Genomic DNA, 23,121 nt, shown 5'->3' on the forward strand with positions numbered 1-23,121 from the left:
GTTTTGCTCTACAGTAACTGCTTTATAGTTATTGAAATATTTATTTAAAATGATAAGCACTTCAAAATGGTTCTTCCCTGAATTTTTGAATATATATATATATATATATGCATTTTCTGTGACTGTATCTTACATTAATTTGTAGGATCCTTTGCTATAGACAATTTAGCTGATTTGTAAAAATAATATCTCCATGCCTTATATATCATGTACTGTAGTACGACGCTAGATTTAAACTAACGTGGAAAGGTAACACCCGGCCACGGAAAGCTTCATTTTGAAGCCCTGGCCTTGAAGGCATAAAACTTGGCTCATTACTCTGAGCACAAAATTCATGCTGGAAACATTAATTCCAGCAATTTGATTGGTTGATATTCAAGTCTGAGTACAAAAATCATGCTCGAAAGTTTTATGACCGTGACACCAGGTGGTTTGTGTGGTCTAGAGGGACGGCTACAGTGCAGGGGATCTAGTGTCACGATATCTCAGTAGCATGGGTTAGAATCACGGCGAGGGAAGAATTTGTGAAAAAGCAACTTTACAGATCTAACATTGTTGGGTTGATGTTCAGACGAGTTGTATATACATAATGTACACAGCCATGTATCACCATCGCTGCTGGTGATCCGATGGATAAATCTGCTGTAGAGTTGTCACTGGCTAAGATGTACTAATATATATATATGATATATATATTTGACTGTAAACCTGATATTTCTAACCACAAAAGTAATTTTTGATATTACAATTAAGACCTTAGACATTATACCAAGAAACATTTAAACATAGATTGTATCAAAACCAATAAGCTGTTTCAGAGTTTTTTTAAATTTAACAGTACGACAATAGCTCCCTTGGATCTTCTAGTTCAGGCAAGCTCAAAATGGGAAAAAAATCCTTATTCAATTCTATAGAAGAATGTGTGCAATCTTGAGTTTCAAAGAACTGGGTTGCAAACGGTGTAAGTTGATTTCACAAAATAGTTTTGTGGGGAAATGTTACATTTATAGACTTCTTGTACTGTATGTATTGATGAATATAATACATGTAATATGTGAGGTTAAAAAAGAGAAAAAAATCCTAATGTACTAAAAATGTATCTAATAGTTCATTTTAAAATGAAAAACTGTTTTTCTTATTGTTCAAAGACTAAATTACTGTCAGATTACACTCAATACACTGGTCATTCTTGTTCCACCAGTGTTTGTTTAGGCAGGGATACAGTTTGTTTCAACTGTTTCCCATTGCTAAAAATGTAAGTTGCTCAATCAACTATAAGTGATGGACAATTTTGATACAATAGGGCTTGAGTCGATAATCTAAAAGCTTTATAATCATGATATAGTAGATAAAAGGTTACCACTTGTGTTTATTATTTTATAAACTTCAACATCACATTCTTACATTTATGCATTCATCACTTTAAAACTGATACACAATGCTATAATGCCACAGCACTTTTCGATAACAAGAATATCCTAATTAACTGCTTTGTCATGATATCTTATCCTTTTTATTTGAACAATCTTTGTCTAAATTCGCATCATTACTGTTTTCATTGGATTTTCCAGATTTGGTTGTATCACATGATTTCCTACGAGAATCACACACAGGTGACAGGAAGTGGTTAGATTTGGTTTGTGTATTGTTACTATCCACTGAGTTTGGTATACTATGTTCACTGTTGATGGCATTTATTGGACAACCTAAAAGTTTATGAGAACTGTCTGTATGAGAATGTTGTGATGACTGAGATATATCTGATGAACTTGGCAAGCTCTGGTTAGGTAACACATTTACTGTTGATCTAAAACAAATGGAATTTAAAATTACAAATGTAGTACTTATTATGAATTCAGATAATTTTTTTAAAACTATACATTTACATAAACTTCAATTGTGTACAAATGTGTTTGAATATACAAAAACAACACACTAATTTTACAATTTTCTTCTTCTAGTTAAAGGTTATCCTGACTGCAGTTTGTTTATTACCACTATTTCATCTTTCACAAGTCAGGCTATGAGACCATTTGTTGATTAGTTTTGTTTTCTCTGTGTGTATGATTATTTGCCTGGAGTTGTTGTATTTGATTGTTTGTTTGGTCCATTTTCTGTCTTCGAGAAGGTTATTTCAACGAGGGCCCAGCCACAACTGTTTTATTATACTGAACTAATAGTGGAAGGGCCTTTTGAATACTTATAGTAAATACTATATTGTTTACATAACAAACACAAGATGACGTTTGAAAATACCTCAGGAAAATACATTAATGTAATAGAATTTCTCGAATGAACAAAAAAGGCAGAATCTTTTTGTAAAATATTGATGGCCCTGAAAAGGACCGTTATTCTATAAGAGCTGTCATTGGCTGCTGGCACTCTATTCATTTCCAAAGCCTTATTTCTCGTCTCTCGGTGGGCTGTCAGTGTAACGTGAATTCTGCCATTTGGTTTATTTACGCCTTTGACGTCATTTTCATGGGAGTTAACTCAAGTGCATATCTAGACACTCAAAAGGTTATTGGCTGGTGAATAATAGGGTTATTTACTGCTGGTGTAAATAATATATGTAAGGTATAATAATTCCTAATATCCCTTTCGTGTATTATTGCAGTTTTTCAGTGAAACAAATAAAACCCTGTCAAGCAACGTATCCATTTACATTTTCCCACAGCTAATGATAAGAATATCATTGAAGTGTAACACTTTACCTGTTATGTTTTAGATGACTTCTGACAAGATGGCCTGCAGCCAAAGCTGACATTAGAATATCATTGAAGTGTAACACTTTACCTGTTATGTTTTAGATGACTTCTGACAAGATGGCCTGCAGCCAAAATTGACATTAGAATATCATTGAAGTGTAACACTTTACCTGTTATGTTTTAGATGACTTCTGACAAGATGGCCTGCAGCCAAAGCTGACATTAGAATATAATTGAAGTGAAATACTTTACCTGTTATGTTTTAGATGACTTCTGACAAGATGGCCTGCAGCCAAAGCTGACATAAGAATATCATTGAAGTGTAACACTTTACCTGTTATGTTTTAGATGACTTCTGACAAGATGGCCTGCAGCCAAAGCTGACATTAGAATATCATTGAAGTGTAATACTTTACCTGTTATGTTTTAGATTACTTCTGACAAGATGGCCTGCAGCCAAAGCTGACATTAGAATACCATTGGAGTGCAACACTTTACCTGTTATGTTTGAGATGACTTCTGACAAGATGGCCTGCAGCCAAAGCTGACATTAAAGATAATTCTCCAGCTAACACTGTTCCACATATAATACTGGCTAAAAGCTTGGCATTCTCTCCAGGATTCTCTGTACAAGACCCACACACTCCCAACATCTATAAACATACACATTATTACAAACTACTTTAATTCGTTCATTAAAATATCATTCATAGAACTCAAAATTGTTCAAAAAGTTTGATATTATATTTAGTGTTTTGAATTTTAGCACTAAAAGAAGTTAATATTTTTATTGACCAAATTACTTAATTAGGGCCCCAGGAGGGCATATAGCATACAAACAATGTTATTATAAACAATAAAATATACAATACCTAGACAATAGATGATGTAACATGTGTATTAAAATAAAATAAAATAGTATAATATACTATTGAAAATACACTTAACAAAATAGTAGCTGTGTATTATTATTCAATGAATACTATGTTGAAATTGACTCATAACAATAAATTACAGGCGAGGTAATGACATTGCTAACTAAAATGTTGTTATGTTTACATTAATAAAATAAAATGTGTTTGCATTTATAGGTTTTCCACTTTTTAAACTGACCTCTAAACATGCTGACTGAGGTGGCAGCACTGTTCCTCCACCTATTGTTCCCACCTCTAAACATGGCATGGTACAACTAATGAGAAGATCAGAGTTGTTTTCTCCAGTAGCTTCCATCAGAGTAATACAATGAGAACTTGTCACATTCTGAGCTGGGTCCTGCAATGGTATGTTTAACAATGTCATAATTTCTATCAAAAGTAAATGTACTACTGTAAAAAGTCATTTCTCATACTTATACTTTTATTTAAATCAGCTGTCCCAAATTAAAAAAAATAAATTTGAAATGCCTTATTAACCCTCACAGTTAATTGATTATGGAATCTTATATAGTAGATGTAGAGTACTCTTTATCCTCGAAATATTCTTAAATTGCAGTCGTGAACATTCACCTTATAAACATTCTCATCAAGATTATTATTTTGTTTTTTAATGCAATAGTGACTGTAAGTATATGTACCTGTATATTACTTTCCTAAAGTACTTACAAGGTATAATTTTAACAAATATATAACTTTTTTACCTGGCCTGTAGCAATAAAGATGGCTGTTACAATATTAGCAGCATGTGCATTGAATCCTCCTATGCTCCCAGCCATAGCCGAACCAACCAGGTTTTTACTAATGTTTAGGTCCACTAATGATTGTACATTTGTCTTCAGTAATTTCTCCACTATATGAGCAGGTATAACAGCCTCACAGACTACTGATTTACCTCTGCCTTCTAACCTGTAATGTTCAGTACAATAAACACTGCATTCAATGGAAATTTGCTAGTCAACAAACAAGACAATGATACAGAAAAAAAAATTCAAGAAAAAGATATAATGAAAACTCTAGACGACAACAAAATATGCTTTCCAATGTCATTTAAAATTGAATTTATTCTTAAAAAAAAAAAAATCTTTTCAAGATATTTTATGGTTGAACTGAATTAATCTTATAGATGGAGATAAACTTCCTTTCATATTATACAATTAGTTTTATGAATTTGTGGAAAAAACTTTTATTTTTATCATTTTGTAAAAAAAATCACACTTACCAATTCACAGCAGCAGCTTTTTTGTCAGTACAGAAGTTTCCACTTAAACTTAAAATTTCCATATCTGCAAACTCTACTGATAGCATTTCAAGGGCTTTCTCAGATCCCTAAAATTCAAAATATAACCGGTTTATTATATGTTACAAAGATAACAAACTATACAACAAGGCATTTACTATTACCATGATGGCAATACAAAACGATTTTTATAATTCATGTTTTGTCCTTTCTGGTTCAGTCATATTGATTTATAGCCAAATCTAGCCAATCACATAACAACAACCCTGATAAATTAGGTTCATATTCTGACAAACTAGACCCTCTGTGTCTGATTGGTCAAAGCAGATAACCTGCAGTGGTAACCATCCTGTTAAAGACTAATGGTGAAAGTTTGAAGGCAGACATGTTAGACCCAGATTTTATTTGACTAGGATTGATAGTTTCCTGCCACAGGAGGGTGGTTCTTTTGCACTTATTACTCAATAAACTGAGTTTATAGACAACAACAATAAAATGTTCTTAGTCCAACTTTTTTTTTATTACAAAATATAAACACTTATTTAAAAATTCACATAAAACTTGTATCTTTAAATGATCAATGTCATCAATTTCCTCACTCAATGAAAAATGACTCTTCACAAATTTTTTTTATATGTTGAATAAATCCTACCTTTGATAACATATTCATGCCCATGGCATCACCTGTAACAGCTATAAATCTGATGTATAAAAGTTTTCCAGCTTGTACAATATGTAAATTAGTAAGTCTGGCAAACCTGAAATAACACAAGCAGAAATTATTTAAAAAACAAACATCTATAGTTATAATCATGTGAATATACATAACAAATCTTACATTCTCAAAGAAACAAGATCTCAACTTGGACTTCACACTTTAATATCAATGAATATAAATAACCACTATAGTTATATAAACAAGCATTCTGTGAGTGCTGAATGGCAATACATAGTCCCCTTCCAGTTAAAAATTAGTTGTATTGGAACAGTTCTAACAAGGACCATAGCTCTTCATAAAATCTTCATAAACAATATATACATGTACTAAATTTCAAATCAATATCTTCAAACATGACAAAAAAAAGTGCAGAAAACTCATTATTTTAGTGAATTTTCCAATTCAAAGGCTCCTAACTCTGCACAAAATCATCAAACTTGGTCTGTTTGTCTCATTTTGGTCTTTTGTGGATAGTTGTCTCATTGGCAATCATACCACATCTTCTTTTTTATATTGTCATGATAAAACAACACTAAAGATCAAATTATTATCTTCAAGCATAAGGAAATGTGTGGAAAACTGATTTGCAGGACTGACAGATGGGTGAACAGACAGACGGACAGAGTGCAAACCTTAAGTTCCTTTTGACTTTATCAGTAGGGTACTAATAATCAAATTTGTAGAAGTTTACCAGTTAATTTGTGTCTTGACCTTTAGTAAAATGCAGCCGTTTCATGGTTTCTCTATATGTTCATGATTTCCTTCTTTTCTCATTAAATTCATAACTTTTAAATATTTAATATGTACCTGCTAGTCGTATCAAAACTTTCTTTAACTTTATCTTGATTGTCTTTATCTTCTAACCATTTCTTCACTTCACTAAAACAATAAAATCCATATTTTAACTCTAGTTTGGTTTAAACATGCATGGTACAGAACATCACAAATCAAAATGTATCTCTTGACCATCACTTTATGTTTAACCCAATTAACTTCATACTGCAATCATTCTATTTGAGGAGTTGATATATATATATGCTTGCAGATTCAAGATTATTAATAAAATATTGTATCTTATCTGTGATGTTAACAATATACCTTTGTAGAGGTGTATTTATGAACCTGCAAATGATAATGTTGTTCATGAATCATTCAAGCCTTCTTCCTTCTCATATGCCAATTTAAAATTTTCATATAAAAAATATTATCCTCTGCATAGTTTTAAAAGTTGATCATCATGAAACATGTGAAAGGAATAACCATACACTATAAACGAGATCAAGTTTGTTTGTACTTGGAACAAAACAGTATACACATGATTAGCATGTTCATATTTTTAACTGTTTCTAAGCCTAGTACATATAACTATCAATATAAAATCCATGTGTTATACATATTAATAATACCTAGCTCTCTTGGCAGAAGACAATCTTACAACAGGTGCCCTTGTCATACCATCATTTATAACCACACTCGTTACTCCACCACTTTGCTAAAAATATAATTAATGTATAGGTAAATTAAATAATCATTCATTCAGATCATAGTTTTGATGTTAAAAGTATTGAAAGTGAAATGCTTGTGATTTATACTTTTACAAACAAGTCACTTTTGTTTGTTTCCTTGTTCTCAAATGTTCATTGGCCAAAATTCAATTGTAACGTAGTGTCCTATGTGTTTTTTCCTGTTTAAAGAATTCAAATAATACTTGTAATTGTTCAGCAATTAACACACACAAGCATATTCAAAATGATTCAGCATTAACCACCACATTTAAATGGTACATAAAACTTTGCTATGCCTGTTTGCACAAACAATTAGTTTTGTAGAGTTGTCAACGTATATTTTTTCCACCTAACAGAAGTTCCATTGGAAACTTTATTATAAACAATGTCATAATACCTGTACCTGTCAGAACAAATATTCTATACTATTTATTCCGTTAGGAACATCTACTGTAATATTTAGTCCTGTGGAAATAATATTCCAGAATAGTTTTTCCATTTGGAACTTATATTATGAAGGAACTTCTATTCTGTGACAGTATAAATTGATGTCTTTTAAAGTTAAAACAAATCATTGTATAGTATAGTTACCTCAAGAGCTTTACAACCTCTGTTAGTACTGGCTACCAGACAGCCTTCTGTTGTTGCCATAGGAACATGGAAAAGTTTTCCATTCAACAATAAAGGTCCTGCTACACCAACAGGTACTGGCATATAACCTATCACATTTTCACAACAAGCACCATTTACCTAACAAGATACAAAATTTAGAATAATTCATTTATAATATTGAAAGGTCAGTTAATAAGAAAAGTTAAGTACTTTCTGAAGCCATATGAATTTATCAAGTACTAATTCAAAAGTAAAGAATTTTCTAACTACATGTACTGAAATCAATATGGCTCAGGAGATTCAGTTTAAGTAAAGTGTCTGAAGCTTTGGTGCATCTTAACTAAATCTGATTAGCTAGCTTTCAGTTTCAATGCCTGATTTTGAGAGAAATAAAATTAAATGGAAGTTTTCAGATGATTATAAAATAAAAATAAATTGAGGATAAACGATGCATATCAAATTTGCTATAAATACAAGGGTTTTATTTTTATTATCAAAATTTGTAAAACTATACAAATATGATTCTATATCATTTTACTTCTCAAATTAAGCATGTAATTCTTGTACATGTATATCAATGTATATCTAATGTTGTAATTGTGAGTATAAATTTCAGTTAAATGTTAATCTGTGAATTCCTTTGTAACCAGCTCTGTATCAAAAATATACCACATTGATTTCAATCAAGAGGAAAAAGAAGAAGAAATGGTTGAAGGGGATAACACTGTAATATAATTATATGTAGTGTAAATCAGTTGGTTGTTCCTATAAACAATATATTATATACAAGTACATGTATATAGCTTGACAGATTTGATAATAAGGAACTACAATAGCTATGTTTATAAAGTCAAACTACTTACATATTCATAAGCATAATCAGAGTAAGGTAGGTTATCTAATACTCTGCTCTGCTTCAAGCTATTTAATAACATTTCTCTCCTGAAAAATAACATGAAATCTTCAGCATTTATTGTTCATAGTATGGCATTTAAACATTACACCAAAGTACTAATATCAATTGTATATCTCCATAAAAGCTGTTTAGTTGTATTAATGATCAATGACAATATTTCATTTCAACTAAAATTACCCTACAGTATCAATTATCCAGAGACTGGTTTTAAACAAAACCAAGCATTAATATACTCTTGGCCTGAAATTACAACAATATCTACTATTTTACAGTACTAAGGTTTTTACTGGATAACATGTAAGCTACCTCATAAACAAGAGGCTCTCAAGAGCCTGAATCGCTCACCTTAATTCTTTTGGTTAAATCTCTCATCAATGATTATTTTGGCTTTTCAATTTATTTAAATGTTCTTTGGATCGTCCTATTTTCTTCAAAAGCAAAAAAAAAATCATTTTCTCCTATGTTCTATTTTAGCCATAGGAGCTATGTTTCTTTACATACAAGGAAATAAAATATAAAATTTATACTACATACTCATTTAGCTTAAGTTTGGCTGAAATTGATACAGCAGTTTCAAAGGAGAAGATTTTTCAAAGTCAACATGATGAAGAAATTGTGAAAAAAGTCTTTAAAGGGCAATAACTCCTTAAGGGGTCAATTGACAATTTTGGTCAAATTGACTTATTTGTAGATCTTACTTTGCTGAACATTATTGCTGTTTACAGTTTATCTCTATCTATAATAATATTCAAGATAATAACCAAAAACAGCAAAATTTCCTTAAAATTATCAATTCAGGGGCAGCAACCCAACAACAGAATGTCTGATTCATCTGAAAATTTCAGAGCAGATAGATCTTGACCTAATAAACAATAATACCCCCATGTCAGATTTGCTCTAAATGCTTTGGTTTTTGAGTTATAAGCCAAAAACTGCATTTGACCCCTATATTCTATTTTTAGCAATGGCAACCATGTTTGTTGATAGATCAAAACTTCAGATAAAGTTTATAAACTAAATACCATAAGGAACATTCAATTAAAGTTTGGAAGTATTTGGCCCGATAGTTTCAGAGGAGAAGATTTTTGTAAAAGATAACTAAGATTTATGAAAAATTGTTAAAAATTGACTATAAAGGGCAATAACTCCTAAAGGGGTCAACTGACCATTTCGGTCATGTTGACTTATTTGTAAATCTGACTTTGCTGAACATTATTGCTGTTTACAGTTTATCTCTATCTATAATAATATTCAAGATAATAACCAAAAACAGCAAAATTTCCTTAAAATTACCAATTCAGGGGCAGCAACCCAACAAAGGGTTGTCTGAATTATCTGAAAATTTCAGGGCAGATAGATCTTGACCTGATAAACAATATTACCCCTTGTCAGATTTGCTCTAAATGCTTTGACTTTGAGTTATAAGCCAAAAACTGCATTTGACCCGTATGTTCTATTTTTAGCAATGGCGACCATGTTTGTTGATAGATCAAAACTTCGGATACAATTTACAAACTAGATACCCTAAGGAACATTCAGTTAAAGTTTGGAAGTATTTGGCCCAGTAGTTTCAGAGGAGAAGATTCTTGAAATAGTTTACGACGACGACAGACGACGGAAGACGACGGACGCCAAGTGATGGCATAAGCTCACTTGGCTCTTTGGGCCAGGTGAGCTAAAAAAGAAAAGAAAAAAGACATCAAACTGCAAAAAATGCATGAAGAGATTTTCCTTTACATCCTAAAATGTTGTATTCAATAAAGGTATCTCTAAACAACTAGTGCATAGCCATGCCATACCTTATTACTACACCTCTTTCGAAATCATTCAACATAAGTTCTAATTTGTATGCTGGTATATGGCGAGACTTGACTAGACTTATAATCTCTTCATCGGTTAATAAAGAAGGTCCACCCTGAAATTTAAATACAATAAATCAAATTACTGTATTGGCAACAAAATATATAAACTTTATGAATGCAGCATGATAACCATTATTTTGCAAGTGTAAATTATGCCATTTTATGCCATAGAAGATCAAGTGTTTAAGCAAAAAGTTCCAAAACAAAACTTAGCTAAATTGATTTTTTAGCAAAGCATAACTAATCTCAAAACCTTTGAAGAAAGTTTATAAAATTTAAACTGAACTTATCAGTTGAAAAAATTTATTTACTGAATTTTGCACTTTTAATTGATGTTCTCCGCAGGCCCTGACAGCACCATGGACCTGCCCCTATCAATCTCACCCTGTCCTTTATATATATTTATTACATTGTGCTATAAGTTTTTGGTTGAAATCATTAATTTTGTAAGTCTTTGCATTTTGGCTTGTTGAATCTTATATATACATGTGGTATTAAATTACAACCTTTACAACAAAATTTAACCTGTTACTTACATCTGAATTCAATATTTGCAAACATTGTTCCATTGACCTTGGTGGCTGAAGGGAAGGTAATCTCTGAAGAGGTTTGTAATGTGACATTTTATTCTCTGTCTGTACCCCTTTATCAATGGACTTATCCTCTTCCTCAGAATCACTGTCATCACCAAGGGAAAATTTAAATTCTATTGTTTCTGTTGGCTGTGTAAAGCTCACTGTATTCTTCTGTTTGAAGTCTATAAATATATTTGTAAAATAAACATTGTACGATAAGATACATAAACAACTGAGCAAATAAATACCTGCAGTACCTGTGTATTAATGTGAGTTTTGTGGGCATTGAAAAAATTTGCACATCATCAACATTTATCGGACCACAGGTGAATTATCACGTTGTGATTGGTTAAATGCCGTCACGTGGTGACCCCCTATGAGACTGTATGGGTTAGTAAGTTTCATATAGGGTTCGTGACGCGTTAATGGCGACGTCATCTATTAATGTTGTTGTTTTTCATTGTTTATTTTTTAGCAAAACGCCGCAGAAAAAGTCCAGCGTCCGATAAATTCGTTTTACGGTTAACTACTGACCTCCGGCCTCACCCCCTATGGATTTTACTAACCCTCTATGGATCTGTATGGGTCAGTAGCGAACCATATAACTTATAGTATTGTTCTACCTTATCTATGTAGCTTGTAGAATGCCTATAGTCTGTAACACCTATCCCATTTGGTCTCTGGTGGAGAGTTGGCAATCATAATACATTTTTCCAATTTAATATATGAGCCACAAATATCTAATAGCTTTAAATAATCTGTAGCAAACATAAAAGACTTGTGATTAATGTTCTAACGACATAAAGGCCATTGCAGATAATGTTATGAAATTTTTACAAATGTTATATCCACATACCTGTTTCGTCTTGTGATTGAACAATATTATCCATTGATTCAGTTGTTTGTGAAGTACCATCCCTTAGACTGTCAGATAATTCTCTCCTCCTTGTCTGACTTGCTTCTTCAAGTTTACGTGTTAATTCTTCCTCTATATGATCATCATAGAATACATACTTGACAGTAAGAAATACTGCTAACACAAACATAAATGTGTAGTCAATATGATGGGTTAATAGTCTGAAAATTAAAAAAAAATGTAAGATACAAGGAAATCAGAAAAACCTGTCACACCCGAAATAATTTTTCATGATTCGGTTCTTCATCTGGTTACTATCAAGAGCATTCAAATAGACTGTCATTTTGTAGGTCTTTTAAAATAATATCATTTGGCTATTTTTAGTAACTTTCATTACAACAGATGTTTAGAATAATATAATTTTTTTTTTTTTAAAGTAAATTCCTTTTAAAACACAGGTATCTTGATATAATATCATTTTTGTTTTAATTATTATGTCTCAATTGATGATTAAATATAATTGTTTGGTGTCACATACTGCTGGAGGTCATCGCTTGTCCACTGGCTGTAGGAAATAGAAATTTCAACGTCTTTAATTTGACTTAGAATAAACTCCTGGACATCAAATATATGAGACACCAAGATGTTCAAATGCCATATAATATCTTTCAATGCTGAATTAGGTAAATAAAACATCTAACATACATGTATATGCATTATGCAAAAGCATCCAGTTCACTTTTCTGAAAAAAATTGCGCTTTCAGGAACAAACAGTTTTTGAAGACTATATTCAAAATTTTGCAGTTATCCATTTTTTCCCTCTCAACAAAGCAAAATGGATATGCAATCCAACTATTTTTATTTAAAACCCAGGAATCTTGTTACCTTAATAAGTAAAACTGAACTAAAGGCATCTCTGGTTGTCTGTCTCTCTCTAACATTTCAGTGGTGGTTAATAAACTACTGAACCGTGACTTCTCTCCTTCTTCAGTTATAAATCTACTATGTATATGTACTATCATCAGTCCTGCTGACTGAAAAAAACAAGATAAATCTACTATGTATATGTACTATCATCAGACCTGCTGACTGAAAATACAAGATAAATCTACTATGTATATGTACTATCATCAGACCTGCTGACTGAAAAAACAAGATAAATCTACTATGTATATGTACTATCATCAGACCTGCTGACTGAAAATACAAGATAAATCTACTATGTATATGTTCTATCATCAGACCTGCTGACTGAAAATACAAGATAAATCTACTATGTATATGTACTATCATCAGACCTGCTGACTGAAAAAAACAAGATAAATCTACTATGTATATGTACTATCATCAGACCTGCTGACTGAAAATACAAGATAAATCTACTATGTATATGTACTATCATCAGACCTGCTGACTGAAAAAACAAGATAAATCTACTATGTATATGTTCTATCATCAGACCTGCTGACTGAAAATACAAGATAAATCTACTATGTATATGTTCTATCATCAGACCTGCTGACTGAAAATACAAGATAAATCTACTATGTATATGTACTATCATCAGATCTGCTGACTGAAAATACAAGATAAATCTACTATGTATATGTTCTATCATCAGACCTGCTGACTGAAAATACAAGATAAATCTACTATGTATATGTACTATCATCAGACCTGCTGACTGAAAATACAAGATAAATCTACTATGTATATGTACTATCATCAGTCCTGCTGACTGAAAATACAAGATAAATCTACTATGTATATGTACTATCATCAGACCTGCTGACTGAAAATACAAGATAAATCTACTATGTATATGTTCTATCATCAGACCTGCTGACTGAAAATACAAGATAAATCTACTATGTATATGTACTATCATCAGACCTGCTGACTGAAAATACAAGATAAATCTACTATGTATATGTACTATCATCAGACCTGCTGACTGAAAAAACAAGATAAATCTACTATGTATATGTACTATCATCAGACCTGCTGACTGAAAATACAAGATAAATCTACTGTGTATATGTACTATCATCAGACCTGCTGACTGAAAATACAAGATAAATCTACTATGTATATGTACTATCATCAGTCCTGCTGACTGAAAATACAAGATAAATCTACTATGTATATGTACTATCATCAGTCCTGCTGACTGAAAATACAAGATAAATCTACTATGTATATGTTCTATCATCAGACCTGCTGACTAAAAATACAAGATAAATCTACTATGTATATGTTCTATCATCAGTCCTGCTGACTGAAAATACAAGATAAATCTACTATGTATATGTACTATCATCAGACCTGCTGACTGAAAATACAAGATAAATCTACTATGTATATGTACTATCATCAGTCCTGCTGACTGAAAATACAAGATAAATCTACTATGTATATGTACTATTATCAGTCCTGCTGACTGAAAATACAAGATAAATCTACTATGTATATGTACTATCATCAGTCCTGCTGACTGAAAATACAAGATAAATCTACTATGTATATGTTCTATCATCAGACCTGCTGACTGAAAATACAAGATAAATCTACTATGTATATGTTCTATCATCAGTCCTGCTGACTGAAAATACAAGATAAATCTACTATGTATATGTTCTATCATCAGTCCTGCTGACTGAAAATACAAGATAAATCTACTATGTATATGTTCTATCATCAGACCTGCTGACTGAAAATACAAGATAAATCTACTATGTATATGTTCTATCATCAGTCTTGCTGACTGAAAATACAAGATAAATCTACTATGTATATGTACTATCATCAGACCTGCTGACTGAAAATACAAGATAAATCTACTATGTATATGTACTATCATCAGACCTGCTGACTGAAAATACAAGATAAATCTACTATGTATATGTACTATCATCAGTCCTGCTGACTGAAAATACAAGATAAATCTACTATGTATATGTACTATCATCAGTCCTGCTGACTGAAAATACAAGATAAATCTACTATGTATATGTACTATCATCAGTCCTGCTGACTGAAAATACAAGATAAATCTACTGTGTATATGTACTATCATCAGACCTGCTGACTGAAAATACAAGATAAATCTACTATGTATATGTTCTATCATCAGACCTGCTGACTGAAAATACAAGATAAATCTACTATGTATATGTTCTATCATCAGACCTGCTGACTGAAAAAACAAGATAAATCTACTATGTATATGTACTATCATCAGACCTGCTGACTGAAAATACAAGATAAATCTACTATGTATATGTACTATCATCAGTCCTGCTGACTGAAAATACAAGATAAATCTACTATGTATATGTACTATCATCAGACCTGCTGACTGAAAATACAAGATAAATCTACTATGTATATGTACTATCATCAGACCTGCTGACTGAAAATACAAGATAAATCTACTATGTATATGTTCTATCATCAGACCTGCTGACTGAAAATACAAGATAAATCTACTATGTATATGTTCTATCATCAGTCCTGCTGACTGAAAATACAAGATAAATCTACTATGTATATGTACTATCATCAGACCTGCTGACTGAAAATACAAGATAAATCTACTATGTATATGTACTATCATCAGTCCTGCTGACTGAAAATACAAGATAAATCTACTATGTATATGTACTATCATCAGTCCTGCTGACTGAAAATACAAGATAAATCTACTGTGTATATGTACTATCATCAGACCTGCTGACTGAAAATACAAGATAAATCTACTATGTATATGTACTATCATCAGACCTGCTGACTGAAAATACAAGATAAATCTACTATGTATATGTACTATCATCAGTCCTGCTGACTGAAAAAACAAGATAAATCTACTATGTATATGTACTATCATCAGTCCTGCTGACTGAAAATACAAGATAAATCTACTATGTATATGTACTATCATCAGACCTGCTGACTGAAAATACAAGATAAATCTACTATGTATATGTACTATCATCAGACCTGCTGACTGAAAATACAAGATAAATCTACTATGTATATGTACTATCATCAGACCTGCTGACTGAAAATACAAGATAAATCTACTGTGTATATGTACTATCATCAGTCCTGCTGACTGAAAATACAAGATAAATCTACTATGTATATGTACTATCATCAGTCCTGCTGACTGAAAATACAAGATAAATCTACTATGTATATGTACTATCATCAGACCTGCTGACTGAAAATACAAGATAAATCTACTATGTATATGTACTATCATCAGACCTGCTGACTGAAAATACAAGATAAATCTACTATGTATATGTTCTATCATCAGACCTGCTGACTGAAAATACAAGATAAATCTACTATGTATATGTTCTATCATCAGACCTGCTGACTGAAAATACAAGATAAATCTACTATGTATATGTTCTATCATCAGACCTGCTGACTGAAAATACAAGATAAATCTACTATGTATATGTACTATCATCAGACCTGCTGACTGAAAAAACAAGATAAATATCTTATTATTATTATGTCGAAAATAACAGGGCTTCAAAATCATGAAATACAAGATTGCTAAATAAGCACCCAAAAAAAATCTAAGAATGGTAATTTTTTAAGCATATCTTAATTCTATAAAAATTTTAGTGAAAGAAACAAGACTATAGGAATGGAATTCAATTCTCCTAGAAACTGAAAATGAATACTGTGGATGAATTAGTATTTAATGGATGCCAATTTTCATGGTTATCATGGCGACTGTTGAAGCAAGAATTCCAAATTTAAGCAAATTACGAATTTTTTATTTCATGCAAACAATTTATTTTCTAGAAAGCAAATTAAAGAATTCAAACAAATCATTTCCTTCAAACTTTACCAGAAATAAATGTACCAAAAAATTACAAGTTTTAAAGATTATTTTTTTTCCCAATAGAACTTAAAGAATGTTTTTCCTTGATATAAAACATTACCATAATCATTTTAATGTGTTGTATGAGAAGATTAGGCTATAAAACGTTACCATTATCATTTCAATGTGTTGTATAACTTGATTAGGCTAACGTTACCATTATCATTTTAATGTGTTGTACGACAGGATTAGGCTAACGTTACCATAATCATTTTAATGTGTTGTATGACTGGATTAGGCTATAAAACGTTACCATTATCATTTCAATGTGTTGTATGACTGGATTAGGCTATAAAACGTTACCATTATCATTTTAATGTGTTGTATGATTGGATTAGGCTAACGTTACCATAATCATTTTAATGTGTTGTATGATTGGATTAGGCTAACGTTACCATAATCATTTCAATGTGTTGTATGACTGGATTAGGCTAACGTTACCATTATCATTTCAATGTGTTGTATGACTGGATTAGGCTAATGTTACCATAACCATTTTAATGTGTTGTATGACTGGATTAGGCTAACGTTACCATAATCATGTTAACGTGTTGTATGACTGGATTAGGCTATAAAACGTTACCATTATCATTTTAATGTGTTGTATGACTGGATTTGGCTTCTTTTCCTCCTCTTTCTCTAACACTTTGGCGAGTTGCTGAAGTTGGAGAAGAGGTCTTCCATTGTTTCTTGTTCTTGTAATCTTCAAAAAAAAAAAAAAAAAAAATTTATATGATACAAAATCTTCAAATAGAAAATTGGTGATCACACCATCATAAAAATGCAGAAGGTATTGTAGATTTTAAGAAGCTTTGTTCCAATGAAAAAGTATATACAGTAACAATAGTGGAGACTTTTAAATGATTTATTGTTATTTTGTGTGCACTTTAAATTGAAGCTGTTTTCTTTCATACATTTGTATTTTGTATGCACCTGGCATGAGACATGCTTTCTCATTTTAGTGTGATATATAGACATTAAACAAAACATTACATTTTTTTCGTATATTGAATGAATTTCTTTTTACAGTATTTGCACATAAACATGATATTGAAAGTTATACACATTTTATGCAAAATAAACAATACATGTTGATAGGTTATCAATGTCGTCAAGTTTAAACATCAGGTATTAATTTTGGATGTGTTTGCATAAATGGTAAGTTTTTTTTCAATCCAAGCAATATGAATATTCAAGATAATTTTAAATAATTTGTATGACAGGCATTTTTTTTACTTAGATCTGTGATCATTTATTTATTTAAGAAAAAAAGTTATCTACATTAATAAACAAAATCTTATGATACCTGTATTATTAAGGAAAGACAAGCAGGATAAAACACCATAAATGCTAGATAGTGGGCTACAACAGACAGACACCCATAACAACACATGGAATCTAGCTGCTTTACATCTGAAAAATAATTAACATCACTATAAACTCTTTGTAGGGTAAGCATTTTGGTGTTTTTTGCTCTCCAAAACATGGGATTTTAGATCATATATTACTTTTCTTTCTTTTGGTAGTAAAAGATAGTCTCTTTAAATTTTAACCCATTGCATGTTTCTGATTTATGTACATGTATTTGTAACAGCACTTTGAAATGTTAAACTGTAAAGAATGTCTTTAATTTTTCATAATGGAAAAGATCTTTGTTAACATAAGTTTTTAATTTATGCATAGTTAAGTTTAGTTAAATTTTAATGTACAAAACATTTACCTGAGAGTGTTCCTACACCTATGACTAAAACTTCACATATAGAATCTAAAGTGATAGCAGGACCAATTGAAGATATCCCTTCAGCAATGTTTGTCTGTACCTCTTCTTGTGTTTTAGATTTTAAGGCATACTGGGCTAATGCACATGCTTTAGACAGATCCACCAACAACAGGAAAAATGGCAAAGCTTCACTGTAAATAGGACTGAATGAGTAAGTTTGATATCAACTAAGTACAACATGTAATATTGACCTTTTATTTATACATGCATTCATAAACAGTCATGCTTCTAGGAAAAAGTTATTAATAGGAACATAAAGTTATCTTGATAATTCAGATGTCCAATGTGCAAAACCAAAGGTTCAATTGATAAAGAGAGAGTCCTCAATATTGAAAACCCATTAAATACAATGATAAATTCTTTATCTTATCACTTATTATTCATGATAATTTTTGTTCTGAATATATGCATGAATTATATTCATGATATTGCAGTGGACATAAATATGTTAATGCACATTACTTTAGCAATGCTGATTTGAGAAATGCTCATTTCAAAGATTTATTTTGTCAAATATATTTCCAAGGGAAATAACTCCCATAATAATAATCATTCACTTAGGAATAGCACACTTGTTATAAAGCTAATGTAAAGTACTAAACCTCAGCATAAATTTTACTAAAATCTTATGAGAAATACATTGGAATGGCAGCACTTACATTATGTACATTACCGATTATCTACATTTTCATATGAATTTTATTTCAAAAGAGTGCAAATCCAGTAAAGATAATTCATAGCCATTTAGGTGCTGATTTTCCAATTCTATTAGATATCGTGGATTTTATCCTTTTATCATATATCTGATTAAATTCATACTATTAATTATAGGTGTGATAGCACTTCTCAGTGTTGATTTTCCACATTATTTACATTTCTATTTACATCTGAGATATTACAAATTTCATAAAACCCCAATGAAAATGTTAAAAAAAAAGATTAATTATTTTTTTGAGAATAGTGCTCTTCCATAGAATATATTTCAAAATATATACCTAAGACCGGAGATATTACCACCAAATACTTTCACAATTACTGCAGTCAGCACAAAACTGGAAATAATCATCAATGACCCAGAAATACCTGGAAATATAAATCATGTGATACAATTAAAAATAATCATCAATGACCCGGAAATACCTGGAAATGTAAATCATGTGAGACAATTAAATATGAATTATAATATCTATGCATGTGACTCATAAAAAGATAACTAAATAATTTTCTTGGATTTCAGATAAATTATGTATTTCATCCATGAAAAAGATCCAGTTTCATTTTTGACTAACTAAAATGTAAATTGTCATTACAATCACATGTATCTGAAACTGCCTTTTTGAATTTAAAACAATTAAAGTAAAGTATTCTCTCCTGTATACTAGTTGAAGTTATCAACTGCATATCTAACAACAAAATAGATACATACATGTAAAAATGATGTAGGATTATATTTTACAATATTCTTGTAAAGCCTTCACCCCTTGTTTACACTGAGCTATATGTGTGACTCTTGAAATGTGATCATGTCTTTATATTATGTATAATGCTTAAAATTCCTTAGTTGCATGTTAATTTTCAAAACTTACCTAGTAAGTATTTGGATCCAAGCTGTCTTATATTTCTAAATTGTAAGTACAGATACATAACAGCTAAACACCTAGTCACTGTTAAAATCATTAAATCTGAGCTTTCTTCTTCCTGGAACAAAGAAGAAAAACAATTAATATCAAAAATGATGAAAAATAAAACAAAAACACTTCTGTGTAGTTATAAACAGTCTGTGTTTTTAACCACAAATATCACATGTATCATGATAACATTTTCCTGGCTTGTACAATTTTCTACATATATAATGTCCTAAAACTTGTATGCATTTTTTTCAGAATTCGAAGTTACATGCACTGATTTATTTACTAGAAACATTTTCAACATGTAAATATCTTAAAAAACTTACCTTGTCATTTTCACAAACATAATTCCATCCACAAATTCTGCTACCTGCTGTAAACAGACTGACAGACAATAAACAAGTTGTAACTGTGACTGATCCAATGATTATCTCCCATGGATGGGAGGCACAGAAGTACCCATGAGTATGATATATATCAGATAACATCTTTAAAGGTCTGGAAAAAAATAAATGAACTTACATACAAAGAAAATATATTACAGTAAATATAGTAATTCATGACACAAAACACCCTAGTTGGTTAAAACCCAATGCAAATTAAAGGAACAGAACTTTAATCATCATGATCATGTAAAATTACTTTTCTTATTATCATGATGCGCGTACATGTACATGATGTATATGGTCACATGTACAATGAGGTACCAATATTTATCATCATATATCATGTAGCAAATATTACACAAAAATGACAATTTATAATTATAAAATAATTAATATAAATAAATATCCAAGCTGTGATCAACAGTTTTGCTACATACAAATTTGTACATAAAGTGATAAAAAAATCTAGACGCTACTTAAAATCTGAACTTATTATGTCGTAAATCTAAAGTGATTTTATAGACAATGGTGTATAACACACACCTTATCGCTTATCCCAGCTGACCCTGCCGCTTGAACTTTTGACGCATACAAAAATCACTTTTTCATTATGGCATCAGACATTTTGTTTTAAGACGTCAAAATTTTAAGGGAACCTGTGTGATATCCAGCAATGGCGGACAAATAGCGATATAAGGTGTATTAGTGCTACTTTTGTTGACAGATCATGCAGAATCATCTGTAGCATTACACCTTATCGCTATTTAGGCCATTCCTGAAAAAAACCAGTCATTTATACAACTTCCTGTTTAAGTCACGCGGACTGAAAATGGAAGTCATCACCAGGAAAAAATTTAGAAAGTGATCGTCAAGAAACTTTGATATAGTATGATCCCCTTTTTACAAAAGTTCAAGCGGCAGGGTCAGCTACAATTATAAGTACCTTGTGTTACATTTGTATATTAAGGTATATATAGGATTTTTTTTTTGACAAGTGCATGTGACTCAGCATCAGAATCAGCATCAGAAATTATGCCACTAGCATGACTAGTACCTAGATAAGCCTAGAGTTCTTCTTATGGTATCCAGTTATCCATCATATTTTGATGATAACTAACTGCTGCGCATGCGTAGGATAATAATAAATAAATATTTACAAAATAAAGTGCCAAAAAATAAACAAATACTAACATGACATGTGGTTAAAACTATTTACATAACTACTAGGTTTACTGTTCTATATTGTAGAGAACAGTAGGTGTTAACTGTTCTCTAAAAATATTTAAAGTGGGAGAAAGTACTACCTTTGGAGGTAGTACATTCCATTGTGTAATAGTATACGGAAAAAATGAATATTTGTAACAATCTTTAACTGTAAGTAAATGTCTGTAAGTTTGTGTATGAAGTTGTCGGGTTCTATTGTCTGTTGGTATGAGTAATGTTGATGGTACAGCGACAATATGGTGTACAATTTTATAAAACATTATAAGTCTTGTTTTAAGTCTTCTTTGTTGTAGGGTAGGCCAATTTAAAGTATGGAGCATGTCTGTAACGCTACTGGTGTTGTGATAACGATTACAGGCATATCTAGCAGCCCGACGTTGAACCATCTCAAGTTTATTGCATTGTTCAGCAGTATGAGGGTTCCAAACCGAACAAGCATATTCTAGTTTAGGACGTACGAGTGCTAGATATGCCTGAGACTTAATGTTTGTAATGGATGTTTTCAGATTTCTTTTTAGAAAGCCTAGGCTTTTATTAGCATTACCAATGATGTTGTTTGTATGCTGTGTCCATTTTAAATCTGATTGCAGTGTTACTCCAAGATATTTTGCGGAGGAGACAGATTCTAAAGTGTGGCCGTGAAGGATGTAGTCGTGTTTGATGGTATTTTTCTTGTTTGAGGCAGTGAGAACTGTACATTTGTCTGGATGGAAAGCCATCAGCCAGTCTTCTTCCCACTTTGCAGCAGCATCAAGATCTTCCTGAAGGCTATCACAATCTTTTTTAGATTTGATGCTTTTGTATATGATGCTGTCGTCTGCGAACAGTCTGAGTTTACTGGATTTCAAATATTCTGGTAGGTCGTTAATATATACCAGGAATAGAACTGGACCCAGAACTGTTCCCTGTGGGACACCAGAAGTAACTGGAGCAATGTCTGATGACTCTCCATCCAGGACAACTGTTTGTGTGCGGTTTGATAAGAAGGCAGAGATCCAGTTAAGTGTTTCATTTTGTATACCGTAGAAATGTAGTTTGTATAAGAGTCTTTGATGTGGGACTTTGTCAAAGTTTGAGTATTTCCTAATCATTCAAAGCATCCCCTGTAAGATTTTGAAAAACTAAAGTGCCTACCATTTATCCATTTGCGTGTCAACAAAAACATGATAAAATCTCTTCGTCAAATTGGGTGGTTGCATAAACCAAATAACCTTATTTACTAGAGGTAACAGGAAGTGATGCCAATCTTAGTCAGATTTCGGTTTCCGGTTAAAA

The 23,121-nt window shown here is 31.3% G+C and overlaps 1 protein-coding gene across 1 annotated transcript; it reads right to left on the reverse strand.

Annotated features, from left to right (window-relative positions):
- Window positions 1-1,349: 1,349 nt before the first annotated feature.
- On the reverse strand, window positions 1,350-23,106 carry LOC134714501 (3-hydroxy-3-methylglutaryl-coenzyme A reductase-like). Its single transcript, XM_063575798.1, has 21 exons — window positions 22,981-23,106; window positions 20,563-20,734; window positions 20,195-20,306; window positions 19,604-19,691; window positions 18,549-18,739; window positions 18,135-18,241; window positions 17,412-17,531; window positions 12,811-12,959; window positions 11,925-12,145; window positions 11,030-11,250; window positions 10,431-10,546; window positions 8,579-8,657; window positions 7,695-7,853; window positions 7,005-7,090; window positions 6,406-6,477; window positions 5,533-5,638; window positions 4,863-4,969; window positions 4,345-4,549; window positions 3,822-3,980; window positions 3,207-3,361; window positions 1,350-1,807 (listed from the first exon to the last, which is right to left on the reverse strand). The coding sequence occupies exons 2-21, from the start codon at window positions 20,722-20,724 to the stop codon at window positions 1,495-1,497; spliced, it is 2,928 nt and encodes a 975-aa protein (XP_063431868.1). The 5' UTR covers window positions 20,725-20,734; window positions 22,981-23,106; the 3' UTR covers window positions 1,350-1,494.
- Window positions 23,107-23,121: the final 15 nt, after the last annotated feature.

The sequence above is a fragment of the Mytilus trossulus genome, chromosome 4 (genome assembly GCF_036588685.1).
Source record: "Mytilus trossulus isolate FHL-02 chromosome 4, PNRI_Mtr1.1.1.hap1, whole genome shotgun sequence".
Lineage (NCBI taxonomy): Eukaryota > Metazoa > Mollusca > Bivalvia > Mytilida > Mytilidae > Mytilus > Mytilus trossulus.